The sequence below is a fragment of the Chenopodium album genome, chromosome 24, assembly GCF_948465745.1.
Source record: "Chenopodium album chromosome 24, dcCheAlbu1.1, whole genome shotgun sequence".
NCBI lineage: Eukaryota > Viridiplantae > Streptophyta > Magnoliopsida > Caryophyllales > Amaranthaceae > Chenopodium > Chenopodium album.
In genome coordinates this window covers 33,336,171-33,351,888 of record NC_137857.1, presented here as the reverse complement: position 1 = coordinate 33,351,888, position 15,718 = coordinate 33,336,171, and the positions used below count along the sequence as shown (strand labels likewise).

At 31.8% G+C, this 15,718-nt stretch overlaps 1 protein-coding gene across 1 annotated transcript; it reads right to left on the bottom strand.

The window, feature by feature from the left end:
• Positions 1 to 1,527: 1,527 nt before the first annotated feature.
• LOC145611702 (homeobox protein knotted-1-like LET6) lies at positions 1,528 to 7,579 on the bottom strand. Its single transcript, XM_081667053.1, has 4 exons — positions 7,172 to 7,579; positions 6,120 to 6,405; positions 2,665 to 2,909; positions 1,528 to 1,749 (listed from the first exon to the last, which is right to left on the bottom strand). Exons 1-4 carry the CDS (start codon positions 7,514 to 7,516, stop codon positions 1,528 to 1,530), a joined length of 1,098 nt encoding a protein of 365 aa, XP_081523179.1. The 5' UTR covers positions 7,517 to 7,579.
• Between the last annotated feature and the right edge of the window lie 8,139 nt (positions 7,580 to 15,718).

Sequence of the window (15,718 nt, the reverse complement as noted above, 5' to 3'; positions counted from 1 at the left end):
GTATCTTGAAAATCAGTTTAATTTGCTTCACATTAGCAATTTCTCTAATGTCACTGCTTATTGTCAACAACTTAAGAGTATCGCAGATCAATTAGCAAATATTGATCAACCGGTTTCGGAACAGAAGATGGTGATTCGACTTGTCTCCGGCCTCACAAACTCTGACTTTGACACCGTGGCAACGATGATTCAGCAAACCGACCCGCAAACCCTCTTATATGCTACTTTCACAGGAAAAGTATGCACAGGAGATTTTAGAGCGTGCAGGAATGGCCTCTTGTAAGCCTGCAGCTACTCCAGTTGACACTAAGTCCAAACTTAGTGCAGATGCAGGACCACCTTTTCGGGATCCTACTTTGTATCGCAGTTTAGCAGATGCTCTTCAGTATCTCACATTTACCAGGCCAGATATCTCTTATGCGGTACAACAGGTGTGTCTATTTATGCATGATCCCCGGGAACCTCATTATGAGGCATTGAAACGCATTCTGCGTTATGTTTAGGGTACCATTGATAACGGCTTACATTATATCCTACTGCTTCTCATCGATTGATTACTTACACTGACGCTGACTGGGGAGATTGTCCCGATACCCGGCGTTCTACTTCGGGCTATTGTTGTTTCCTTGGGGACAACCTCGTGTCTTGGTCATCTAAGCGTCAACATACTTTGTCTAAATCGAGTGCAGAAGCAGAATATCGAGGCGTCGCAAATGTTGTCTCTGAGGCGTGTTGGCTTCGTAATTTATTACTTGAGTTACATTGTCCTCTACGGCAGGCTACTATAGTTTATTATGATAATGTCAGTGCTATCTACCTTTCTTGTTCGAGAAAAGGTTGCTTTGGGGGAAGTACGGGTTCTACATGTTCCTACTAGATATCAGTTTGCGGACATTTTCACTAAAGGCCTACCACGAGAACTATTTCTGGAATTTAGATCCAGTCTTAGCGTATGACCTCCTCCCGCTACGACTGCGGGGGTGTGATAGATATTATATTTAGGATAATATTTGTCGCAGATTAGGATATATTAAATGTATATTTTGTATGTTTATCGTATCTAGGATTCCTAACGTGATTAGGCCTAGCGTTGTAAACTCTATATATTTGATCAATAGTACACACTGATTAAGGAGTTTTCCCGAAATCTAACAGTTATGATAAAGTATATAAATCGATCCTGAGCTAAAAAAATACACTTGCATTATTTAATAAGAAAGCTACCATGCCTCCATAATAATTTATGTGATATAAATTCTAGATTCTATTATATATATATATATATTCATAATACATACTCAAACAATACGAGTTCTCCTTAATTCTAACTCAACTAGCACTCTAGCAGACTAGCAGCCACAATATCATATGATAATGAGCCATATCATATCACCTAAGTGGTTCAGATCGATAATCGATCGAGTTTAATTAAGCACAATATATTATAAAATTCTCAATAACACAACCATTAACTAAGCAGAGATAAGAGGCGACAATATAATTGTCGATGATCATGATTTAGGGCTATTACATAAGAGTTGGGGAGACGTCCATGGGAAACGGGTTCCCAAGGACGTTGTCCATGTAACCGTAGTGAGAATGAGCATGGGAGTGTGCAGCAGCATCCATTACCACAAATTGCATGTCCTCGGATGGCTTCCAATGCCTTTTCCTTTGGTTGATAAACCAATTGTTTATCTGCTTTTGGTCCAACCCTGTTGATTCAGCTAACGCGAGCTTCTGGGACTCCTACGATTAGCAAATGAACCAATACACGACGTTAAATCAAGTCAAGTCAAGACAAAAAAAAGAAGGCAGCTTAAGGAATAGTATGATAGCTACACAATAAGTTCCTCAATTTTCATACGATTTAATCGTTAGCCTCAATCATCTATATAACCTATGTTTCCTGCCATAGAAAGCGACTATTATAGTATCCTGGCAAGTTTACAGATTAGAAACACAACGACAAATAAATCATAAACATGTTTTATGCTGGCTGCTGAATATGAATGTATGATGTTATACACCAATTCTCGATGTGGACTCAAAGGAAAACGATTCCTCGGAGTAATATGGTAGGGCAAAATAAGATATTCATGAACACCTTATTGGGAAGGAAAGGAGTGATAACGTCTATCACAGAGCCAGAAGGCAAAAGAGGGAAATTCTCTACCTTTAATAACTTGAGTGAGTCACTAATGACTAATAATGCTTGGTATAAAATAATGCTTAGATGGTACATGATTTCAAGATACTCCTACATTAATACCAACAAACACAAAATGCTTTATTGGTATCAATGGTATGATAATATAATAAGAAAAAAATTCGGTACACCCAAGTAAAAATTTCCTCCCTTAAATGCCCTCATAAACAAGAATTGAACTTGAACTTAATACAACAACCTTAAACAAAGAGCTAATCATACACCAAACTAACAGTTATGAAGTTATGTAACGAGTTATTCATGGATCAAATCCAATGCATACAATTGAAACAAGCCACGCTTAGATTTGGCTAGTTATTATTTGGTGAGGTCAACAAATTTTATTAATAAAAATGCAAGTTACTTACTAATGTAGGATCAATTATATTTAGCATGTACGAGTTATTTGAACACGATAAATGGCAAGTAACGAAGTAGACAAGAACATAACATACTGATGGATAAGGCCATTTGTAGTGTCTACTCCACCAATCAAGCAATTGTTGCCTGGCCTCCTTTGGAAGCTTTCCCTTCTTCCTCTTCTTCAAGAACTCTTGCCTCAGACTTCCCAAATATCCACTATACTTGCGGAGCAGCTGCCCTTTCAATTCCCTGTCTTCTGCCGAAGGATCAATAAAGTTATTGTTCACGTCAATGTCTTCTTCAGACGATCCATTTCTATCAGGAATCTCCCCACAAGCTGCCATAACAACATTTTGCATCACGAAAAAAGTTCCAAAAAATGAGAACGTTTTTTTAAAAAATCTAAATCAAGCACATGTAAATAGGGGGATGGTATATATGTACATAATTGGCAATATGATACCCGAAAAGGCCACACAGCAAATAGATATCAAATAAAGCCATGAAATGAATTGCTTAACAAAGATTATATAGATGTAACACATGAAAATATTTATTTGAAAGTTGTGACTGATACAATAATCAAACAGACAAGACACATATCATTTCAACTCAAACCTACGTGTGATATATAGTTTACAAGATATACACCCTCTATTTTTTTTTTTTTTATATGCATCAGTTTGACCGGCACATTTGTCGAGACGCTACTTTGACCATAAATATCTTTAATTGTGTATTAGTAAAAATTGTAACAAAATTATATTATGAAGCTAGACATTATGACGAATCTAATGATATATAATATAAAAACATTTATTCATTTTTTAGAGGTGAAAAAATTAAGTCAACCATGGTATGTGAATAGTGCAATTGTCAAAGTGATGCATATAAAAAAAAACGGAGGGAGTATGATCCGACAACATTTATGTCACATTTGACCTTCATCCTTACGCGATTACTATGTTAGAAACTCGGCACATCACAATGATATGATGAGACACTTGTGTGTTTCAATTAAACCAAAATCTATTAAAGCAAAACTTTTTCAAACACGACCAAATAAAAACCTAGATCTCCTCTCCACATATTCTCATTAGATTCATCATTTCACCCTAAGTACCAATGTCAGAGATTCGACAAACCAAACAAATAAAAACATTAGCACGATTCAATTCAACTCAACGTAGTCTGGCCATGGCCGAGTGAGTCTAATTCCTCGACACATACCCTATGACAAATAATGTGATGACATTGATGTAAACAGCTTCCTATGACCTTTAAAACATGTAGGCTATTCTTTATTGCATGTCCCACAAAGTTTAATTTAAGAAGTGACATAAATTCAGACCATAAAGTCTAAACTGTAAACCAAAGGGAGGCAAGAACAAAGTACCCCTTATCAATCAGATAGACTAGAATTGTCTGTATTAATAATAAGCTACATTATCTAGTGTATTCTATACAATTTTTCTGTCACATAGTACATATTATTGAGATACTTTTCCAATAAAAACACAGTATACCTAAGATTCTTAGCAGATGAATCATACAAACATACATTCACTGCAGTTTTACCTTAGTTTTTTTGGACTATAATATCACTAGTCAACTTATGATCTTCATTATTTTCCTAGACATACACCATTAAACTAACACCATATACTTCCTATCTAAAGATGAAAAAGAATTATTGTTGGTTCGGAGGGGGTGAAAGGGAGTGATAATGAAAAGGTTGAAGAAACAAATAAAATTAACATATATAGAACGAACAGCATTATCAGCTTTAACACATGCCATCTTATGGATTTGGTTTCTATGTCTAATTGTCTATGATTGTCTTATGTGATACATACAAAGATAAGGTGCACGGAGAATGCGATTGAGAGTGAATGATTGACAGATTGGTGATATATTTCTAAATTCATAGGGGGCAAGAGAATAGATCCACGAACAATTTAGTAAATAATTGAGAGGAGACTATTATAAAGATCAAAGAACTTTCAAACAACAATTTGATAACTTGACTCAGCGGTATTACTCAAATTCCAAAACATAAAGTATCCTTTAATTAGCAAAACTAAGGGCATGTTCTCATTGACTGAGGTGAACTAAACTGAAATGAGCTGAACTGAAATGAATATTTTATAAGAGAAGGACATTAGGAGTTGAACTAAACTGAGCTGAACTGAATTGAATTTCAACGTAAGAGAACATGCCCTAAATTTGATCCGCGTTATGTTGTGACATATTAGTTTAATCTTACCTTTTTATTTGACTAAATTTGATCATAAGAGTTAAATGATTAAGCAGGGTCTTCTTATAGCAATTTTCCAAACATCCAATTTCCATAACTTATAGAATAACAAATTCTAGACATTTGGCAATTCAATAAGCAAACACAAATAATAAGGTATAGTATAGCCAGGTTTTATTTAAATTTTGGTAGTATGATCTAAAGTGGTATATTTCTAATAAGAACATGTAATTAGTATGAAACAAAGTACAGATAATACAGCCTAAACATGCGTGCTAGTGTTAGTAGTGGAGTTTGCTAGATAAATTACCAAGCGGGCTCAAATAGATAACAATCTAATAACTTTCATCGTGATCTGAACATGTATCTAAATCAATACCAACAATCGAAAAGCAGTAAATTCACTTAGACCCATAATGTGTAAAGATGTAAACCATGGCTCCAACCCCGAGTAGCACTACAATTAAAATGTCCACAATGTTTACGCACTAATTGCCCTAGTAGCTAATGGGATTGAACTTAAAAGATGACTCCAACAACAGCAATAGCCATACCCCGTTCGCTTATAAAGACAATACATTTACTAATTTCATCAACAGCAAATGTTTTTTCAAGTAACAAAGTACTCTTATAGTAAAATAAGGTAGACTTCAATATAACATTGATCCCAAAAATCTTAATTCATGTGCCATACCTATCAAAATTTTCAGACCTCTATTTCTTGTAATTTAATCTAAGAGAATATTAATATTATTTCTGTATTATTAAGACAAAAACAACAACAAAAATTTGTTTGTTTGAAGAGAAACACATTGAGAAGATTCTACAAAAACATCCCTTGGGGTTATTCATTACCAAAATGATTTAAAGTAAGTAGAATAGATTAAAATATTCAACAACAATCCAAAACAAAAGCATTAAAAATATAAATAATCATAATTAGCCATACATATGGGCCAATAATGTAAAAAAAAAAAAACCCTATTTCCAACAAGACATAAATAAAATAAACAAAGATTCAATAATTCAACAAGATCCATAATCATCCTGATGATGAGAAAGAATTTTTCAAAAAATTTATTAAAGTTCCAAGATCTTATCTTGGAAACATGCACCATGCACAATATAAAATATAATTAAATTAAATTCAAATCAATGCAAAAGAATACATAAAATCAAAATCATTAAACTCAAACAATAATCAGATTCAAAACCACTTGTTCAAAAATTAAAAAAAAATAATCTAGAGAGAGAAAGTTGTAGAAATATAGAGAGAGAAAGAGACATCACCAGAAGAGGGAGAGTCTGAAGGAGAGGAAAGAGTTAGGGCTTTAAATTGACATTCAATCCTTGATAAAAAAAGCATAGCTTCTTTAAAAGGTTTGGTTAATTCTTGCTCATATTTTGTGAGCATCTCACAATAAGCTTCCATAAATTGATCCAAAGCTGGATCTTCACCAATATAACCTCCTCCGCCGCCGCCGCTGCTGCCGCCTCTGGTTCTTCCTCCTCCTTGATTCATTACCATTGCCTCTGCCTCCTCTAGTCTTGCCACCACTTCTGGTGGCGCTCCGACCTACAATTCCAAAAAAAAAAAAAAAAAAAATATTAGTAAAAAGATCAAAGCTTTCACTTATTTTGAACTTTTTTTTTTGTTTATTTGAGAGGACTTATTATTTTGATTTCTTAGAGTTAACGTACAAATTACATGCACATCTATGACATTTGTATGATTGTATCTTGCAAAGTTTTAAACTTTCTTAAAGATTAGAGGGTTTAAGGGTTTTATTTTTTTTTTTTCTTTGAAATTGTATAAATAATCTTGAACATTACCTTGTTCAAGGTTTTTTTTTTTTTTTTTTTTTTTTTTTTTTTTTTTTTTATTCTTTGAGGTTTTATGATTAAAATCCCCAATTTAAGCAAATTATAAACACCAAACAAAGATCAAAGCTTTCTCCAAGTCTTTTTTGGTTTTTCATAAAAAAAATTAGAGTGTATCATACAAAATGTAAATTATTCCAAATATTTCAGAAATTAGGTTATATGGTGATTAAACTCCCCTAGCTTAAGCTAAATCTTCAAAAACCCTTTAAAGATCAAAACTTTCTCCAAATGATTGTCTTAACCCTTAATAATGTTAATATATAATTGAAATTACTATTTTTTTTTAACAAAAAAAAAAAAAATTCCAAAATGGGTTTATTTTGATAAAAAAAAATCTAAAAATTGGGTGTGTATTATAATCCTATAAATAATTTCTTTTCAAAAATCATTTCAACTCAAAAATTGTCAAAATGACAAACTATTATTCAAAGAAGAGAGAGAAAGAGAGAAGCTTTCACCTTTTGACAGCTAACAAAGGCAGATAAGAGACGAGGATAGTGAGGATGAGACATAATCTTAGCCTTAATATTCCCACCTGAACTACTACTACTTCCATCACCACCATTGTTACAATTACTATTATTATTATTATGAATATTCTGATTTTGATGATGATGATGGTTATTCTCCATCCCCATCACATGATGATGTTGATGATAATCAACAACATCAGTAGAAGAAGAACAACAACAAACTTTGTTGCTATTGTTATGATGATGATGTTGATGATGATGATGAGAAAGAGATGGTTGCATCATAATCATAGGATACAACCCATTACTATTATTCTCCATTCCCTCCATTCTTTTTTGTTTTTTTCTCTCTCCTCTTAAATAAAAATGTGTTCTTTCTCACTAAAAATGTGTTCTTTACATAAAAATTTGATCTTTATAAATAAAAATTTGATCTTTAATTTATAAGAAGAAGAATTAGGAGTAGTAGTGGGTTTTTTTTGTTTGATAGTGGGAGTAATAAAGGAGTAAGAATAATGTTTGGGGTAAAAATAAAAATAAAAATAAAAAATAAAAGAAGAAAAAGTGCAGAGAGAGCTCCCGGAATTTAAGCTTACACAAAAAAGAAACAGGCTTTTTACAGCAAAATCCTATGAAAATAACCCACTGGTTTATTAAGTGATAGTTGTCGTCATCTTTTTCTTTTCTCTTCTGAATTTCTTCAGAATCTTTTACTAAACTAAGCAGAAGAGGGGTGATGATTTTATTATGTTAAGCTCTTTGAGTTATGAGTATTCCGTGTTGTGTTACGGAATGATATATGCAGCTCTTAGGGTCGAGTTTAAATAAAACGGCGAAAGCAATTACGGAGTACTGTTGGAGGGAGAGAAAGGGGGGATGAAGGAATTTTTGTTTGAGTTAGGGAGCAGAGTGCACGCGATGAATGCAGAGGAAGAGAGAGAGAGAGAATAGTGTGAAAAATTGGGTTCCCAATGAATAAAAATGTGTTCTTGTTAAGCTAGTTCTCCTTTTGTTTTGTGTTGCAGTAGCAGTAGCAGTGGCACTCAGGATTTCACTGCCATTTTACTGCTCTGCCTAGCACCTTACACTTTCAAATCTTTTAATTATTGCTAAGTGAGATTATTTGGAGCACTACGGAAGTATGAGTAGTACTACATTAAGTGGTCGTTTAATTATATGTAAAAAAAAAATTTCCTTTATTCTTGACGTATGTTTAATCAACGCGATTATAATGTATATGCTGAACTATATTTGCTCTTACATGCCCACAACAAATCAAAAAAAAATGGAAAAATCTTCGCCTTTAGATGAACGAGGATTGGAGGCTTGAAGAAACCTTCATTTCCCTTTGAATGTATTACCTGAAAACTCCTCTCTTTTAAGTACTTTGTAATTTGGTTTCAAAAAAAAAAAAAAAATAAATAAATAAATTGTACTCATTACTTATGTTCAATTAAACAACATTACTATATTACAAAACAAAACAATATTATTATATACTACGGTCCTCTACTCTTCAACTTAATTTCAGTTCCATTTCGTTGTTAATTTCTTTCTCTCATAAACAATTCAATTTAGTTCAGCTCCAATCAATTCAGCTCAATTCAGTTCAGTAAATCAAATTATGCCCTACGTACCTTCTTAACTATGAATCTTCGTGGATTATTATAGTTTATTCGATCTCCTTTTATGTTTACTAGCTTTGTTATCATGATAACACCATTCTCTTGTCCGCTATGTAATTTTTGTTAATCAAATTCTAATCTATATTAAAAAATATTAATTAAAAAAAAGGAAAAAAAATTTATAACTAAATCAACTTATTATGAAGCTATATACCTATATTATGCGACCTTATGTTACCGAAACTTATTTTCTTTTATCACGATCGAACAAGTTGAAATAAACTCTAAGGGCCTGTTCTCATTGACTGAACTCAACTAAACTGAACTCAGCTGAACTGAACTGAATATTTTATAAGAAAAGGAAATTAAGAGCTGAACTGAACAGAGCTGAACTGAATCGAATATTTTATAAGAAAAGGAAATTAGGAGCTGAACTGAACTGAACTGAACAGAACTAAACTGAGCTGAACTGAACTGAACTGAGCTGAACAGAACAGAACTGAGTTGAACTGAATTTCAACGTATGAGAACAGGCTCTAATATGATCAACATTTTTCATCTTTAGAAAACCTTTACTTCCTTTTGTGTCAACAAAATGTTTGATAATAATACCAAGGTTGTTAAATTTTCAAATTAATTACGCTATTACGTGTATTTGATAAGTATACTATTACAAGCTAATTATTGTACAATAGTTACTACTCGTATCAAAATACTCCTGTCATGAGAAAGAGAGAGATTTGAAGATGATGAGTGATCAAATCGAGAGGGGGAGCTAATAGAGAATAGGGGGAGTCTATAAACCTATTTGCGAGCTATAACTATAAGGGGGTATAAGATTTTTTGGTGGCCATGGAATCAAACTATATGCCACCCTATTTCATTGCCAAACCACAACTTATCTTTACTCTTGCCCATTTGTCCACGCTTTCTCACACGTTTTCCCTTCATTTTTTTGTGTCCATGGAGCCTATAAGCTTATAGTAACTACTGTATTATAGAGTAAGACTAGTAGAACGGAGAAAATTGAGTCAACATAGAAGAGAAAATCAGATTTCAGCAGAGTATAACAGAGCAGAGTAGCTCTAAAAAGAGGACCTTCTTTCATTTCATGCATATTACCCTATTTTGTGTTTAATTTTATATGGGACAACGTTATTAAGAAAAAATGAGTAACTTAAATTGTCAAAGGTTGGAAGTCTAAAAGCATAACAAAAAAATCTAGGGCTTTTGTTAATTTGATTTGTTATAATGATTGATTAATGACTAAAGATTTGTAATTTTGACCTAAATTTTACAAATTTTGACACAACTTGACCTTAGGTGCCATATAAGTCATTTAAAATTAGTTTATAAAGAAGCCAATAACTTTTTAACACTTCAAACCTTTTTTGAGGGACAATTAGTCAATTATTATAATTTGTAGTTTAAGATGATTTGATAATACAGTTTGATGATGAATGCATCATCTCCCAAAACGTCACGCACACAAAATAGAATTATGATCTCATTTATAGTTGAATATGGGGTAGCTTCAAAATTAAATTCAATTGCATTTATACATGCAAGTTCTTATAGGTTCATTTCTTAAACAAGAACTAGTCTTCTGGCCCGTGCAATGCATGCTTTGTTTATAGAAAATTGCACTGAGAGATGAGTGAGAAAATACCAATAAATAATTATGAGTGTAACATGTAAATGAAAACATAATTAAAGAAATAAAAATTGTGGGACTTTAATTGAAATGAGACTTAATAGAAAGAAGATGGAGGGACTAAAATCAAAGAGAGAAATTAAAAAGTTTGAATTAAAGAGGGGAGATGAAGATGAAGTGTTTAATGAAATAGTTAAAAAAAATTGTAAAATCAAAAATAAAAAACGTAAAACGACATGTGGCACGTTGTGTTGAAGAAGAAGATAAGGAAGTGTAATAGCATGATGACACATGTTTTTTTGGTTTGCTTTTTAAAATACTAAGTATAGATTAGGTCTTTATGTTTTCCTATATTTCAAAATTGCTTTAACATAATATAATAATTCTCTCTTGTCTCATTTTAACGGTTACGGTAGATGAGATAAATAAATTAAAACCGACAGTCGAATCCAAATTATATGTATAAGTATTGAATTGAAATTAGATTTAAGTGGAGTAGCATTCAGCCATTCACACATACATCTCCAATAACCAATTGACACTATAAGTTAGTTTAAGTAGTTGATCCAAAAATTCGACCACATAATAAATTATTCAAATATAATGAAAGAGTTTTATAAGTCTCATCAATCCTATCTAATCGTAATTATTTTAGCATTTGCAAAAGTGGGTTTCAGCTAATAAAAAGGGTAAATTTTAACAAAAAATCAATATAAATATTTTTTAAAAGGCTGAAAAAGTTAGTGGGACACTTCGAATGTCTCTTCTTTAATTTATCTCTCTAGGTTTATGAGGCTATGTTTGTAGCCTACTACAATTTTTCTCTACCAAGGTGGGTAACGTCTAACTTTTTAGTACACTAGCCAAAATATTATTCCAAAAAAATATTGCTCTTCCAATTTTAATATTTGATCCGTGACCAACTATGTCGCCTTTGTATTTGTCTCCTTTCGTGTGCATAAATTCAATTACTACGTATTATTATTAGGAGTTTAATTAGGAGTATTTTAATTTGTCAATGCTTTTTTTTTGGTGTTTATATGTTTCTTATTAATCAAAGTTTAGACAATGAAGTGATAGATAGAGAGAGGAAAAGTGTTGTTCATATTATATTGAGATGATTTGTTTGGCTAGTTGAGGTGGTTTTTTATATTAGTTACGTTTAATCATACTTTCAACTTTTCAAGTTAAAAATTAGAAATTGAGTGAGGGAATGGTGATCTTCCAAACAAAAGGAGTGGCTTGGTTTGATTGCTCAAGCGAGTTCAATGTCTAACTAACACTCGCATCCATGTTATCTGTCTTTGTCAAGTTTGAATCTTATATCGTTAAATCAAGTTTTTCTTAACTTAAATGATCCTTTAAAGAAGTGCAATGCAGTTTATAACGTAATTTTTAGTATGGTGCTTAGTCAAAATTTTCAACACCTAATTTAGCTTGATCTAAACTTTTTACGTTTTGGTTAAAAATGACAATACTCGTGTAAAGTATGATATATATCAAATATTATACTTCTAGATTTGTTTGGTTTAAATAAGCCTGCATTTACTGATATAATTTGAACTACTAATTTGAACTACTAGTAGTGTAACTTGATAGTTCAAACAAAACTTCGTACTAAATCACGGGGTACAATTTTAACAAAATTGGTTAATTATAATGATCATTGATCAATACTCCTTGTATATATGCATGCCGATAAAAATTGGTTTATGTTACACAATTTCACAAAGAAAAAAAATACAAGTACTACGTATTTTGGTTTATTTTAAAGTGAAATTCATAATGAGTTTTCAATGAAGTAAATGAAGAAGATACTAGTTGGCAGCAGACAATGTACGTGTATGAAAATAGTTGGCAGGCAAGAGAAGGATGTGTCTAATCTTAGTCTGCATATTTTTCTAATCTACAAGTCTATTTCAATGTCTTTCACAAATATATATAGTATTTTTTTTTATTTAATTTGAAATAGACTACGTTCAGTTTTCAGTATAATTTGATATATTCAATTTGTCATCTTCCAACAACTCACCCCCATATTTCTAGCTTCGTCTAATCTAACTATCTAAGTACTGAAGTAGTACAATTTATATGCCAAAAAATTATTTTGAGTCTCCTGCATGCCTGGATTACATATTGCAATTATATAATCTCCATTTTCCGTTACCATGCATGATATTGATATTGATATTTGTGGACCTTGTGGTGCTATCAATCGTATCCAATGATCCATGGGAAGAGGATTGAATTGGAATCAAACTCGGTTACGAATTTAAGGTTCCGCTTTGATCACTTATGAGTATTAGGGACTGTTTACTTCAAGTTAAGTTCAGTTCAATGGAGTTCATATCAGCTCAGCTCACTTTAGTTTAGTTCAGTTCAATTCTTAATTAAATTTTCTTCCCTCATAAACAATTAAATTCAGCTCAGTTTAATAAATATGAACATACCCTTAGTTGAAATAAAATCAGATCAATTATATATTACCTCCATTTTATATTGGTGCAATATTTATTGTATGTAACATATTGCTTGGAACAAATGTTTTCTTTCCTTTGAGTTGTCATTTCTGCTATCCACCACTTTCTTCATCACGTGCATTATCTATATCTTTCCTTTTACATTACACATTTAAAAGAAATTATGCTTAGTAGTCTGTATCAAAACCATAATTGCACATAATATGAAACGGATCTAAGCTGTGTATAGATAAAACAACTAATAATAAGATGATAGGAACAAAATTTGATTAATTTTTTTCAAATCATGCTGTCAAAAAAAAAATAATAATAATTTTAAAGCATAATGCATGCTAAGCTAAATCAAAAGGTTTTTTAAATTACTCTATATTTTTGGATAAAAATAATACCGTAAAAATGGAAAAAATCCAAGGGACAAAACACAAGTCTCAAGAACACATCCAATCACTGCGTTAAATAGATTTACCGTACGCAGAAAATCAGATGCTCCCATCGAATATTTTTACTATTTTCATTATTTCACTCACACCGTCCCATCATTATTATTAATATAAAAATTAATTTATTATATTTATACAACACTATTTACAAAAAAAATAAAAATTAAAAAAAATAAAAAATAAAAAAATCTCATATGAACTATACCAACCGTAATCGAAGACAAAGTGGATGCTACTCAAAGTTCTCTGCGGATAATCGATTTATACTCATAAACAAGCTTATAGGTAGCCTGTAACCATGGTATTTTTTTTGACACATATAGCTACTCACCTTTTAATGTTAACTAGCCTTAGGTTTCTAAGATTTTATTGCACATCACCATCAGTCCATCACCATAATTGAAGATTATTTTTCACAATCTTTATATACTCCATATTTCACTTTGATTCGTTTCATTGATTTATGCATAAGATTAAAGATAATTCTATTTATTAGTATGTACGTGTTTGAACTATCTTAATGTGTAATTCGTATATTAATTTTTATTATTCATAGTGGTATATGGCGTTGGGACCCCTTTGAAAATTTGGATACAACACGTGGTTTATACTTTATAGGCGAATACAGAATACTAGTCAATTTCGATCAAGGTATACAAATTTCTCTCCCATTAGCCCTTCTCACTTGTACATCATGTATTATAACCTTCAATATTATAGAATTTTTTTACTTTTTTTCACACCCAAATTTATAGAAATCAAAATGCCTCCAATTATTCTATGAGACTCCAATGAGTGAGTCTGGGCGCATAGCACCTATGGGCGAGTTATGTAAATAGGAGGGTAAGGAAGTAATTTCCGCTGATTCAATTTTTGCTTCTAGAATAAGCCGACTCTCTAGTAGTACATTATAATATACCATTATGCATGTATAATGTACCATTAAAGTATAATTTGTCTGAATAGTACGTTTTGTGGACTATTACGAGTGTAGTGGTACTTTTTACCATCCTATAAGTTTCAATTTCTGGAAAAAGCCGACTCTCTAATGGTACATATAATGTACCATTATGCATGTATAATGTACCACTAAAATATAAGTTATTTGAATAGTACTTTTTAATTGCAAAATTGTCATCCTATATGCTTAAAAATTAATAGGCGCTATGCGCCAAGACTTAACCGACTCGAATTAGCTATTTGAGTATTTATAGCCATTTACATTGCCTCCAAACAATTATTTTAACATGTTACAAAATTGGCAAATGTTATTACATTAAGGTCACCCGAGATTTTACGTGACCGACTAGTGAGCGTATATTATTCCAAGTCTATTTGGTGTCCAAAACCATCTACGAATTAATACACACCAGACAAGTCAAGATCGTGTGTTTTTAGCACCAGACTTATTGAATTGTTTTAAGAATAATGAAATATGTTTTTAAAATGCAACCATGGTCCATGGCACAACATGGTGGCATGTAGGCTTGAATTATTTGATCCTATGCTTGGGAGAGAACTCTAGAAAGCTCGCAAATCAAAGTCTGTAACAAGGTTTCATCTTAAAATCAGTTGAAAATTAGAGGAGTAGATCGCTTGGGTTATAAATTGAAAGTTTTTTGTTTTATTTTGTTTTAGTTTTTTTTTTAATTTATTTTTTAATGTGGAACAAACACTGCTCACACTTTCACCTAACAACAAAAAAAACTTGGATGATCCGACACAACATATTACTATTAGGAGTATTATACGTAGTAATTATTATTGTTGTTGTTTAAGTGACTTGGGGTTCTCAAAAAAAAAAAGTGACTTGGGAGATAGAGGTGCTTAGGGACTTAGGGTTAGGGTTAGGGTTAGGGTTAGGCCCCAGCCACCAGCCAGCTCTTCTGTGGTACACGAATCCGTCAAAACACTAAAACAGTGAACCTTAAGAATTTATACATGCAGTAATAATACATACTACTGTAATGCATAAAAAAGTTTATAGTATAAACTAATCTTACTAGAAAGCTTTTGTGAACGTCGTCCATTACTTGCATCGATATTACATAGAATTTGAGGGGCCAAAACAACCTGTTTTTCTTACTTTTCTTTTTCTCTTTCGTTGTTATACTCCTAGTTGATAACTTTACGTCATTTCTATCAACAGTTTACTTGCATATAAAAAAAATATAATGTAGAATAATGAGCTAGTTAAAAAAAAGGTAAAAGAACATTGTGTACATACTTGTAGAAAGCTACTCTAGTAGGATCAAAGGTTTAACTCTCATTTCTAATTTTGATCTTTGAAATGATGAACTATATAATCATTATTCAATTAACACCATTAGTAT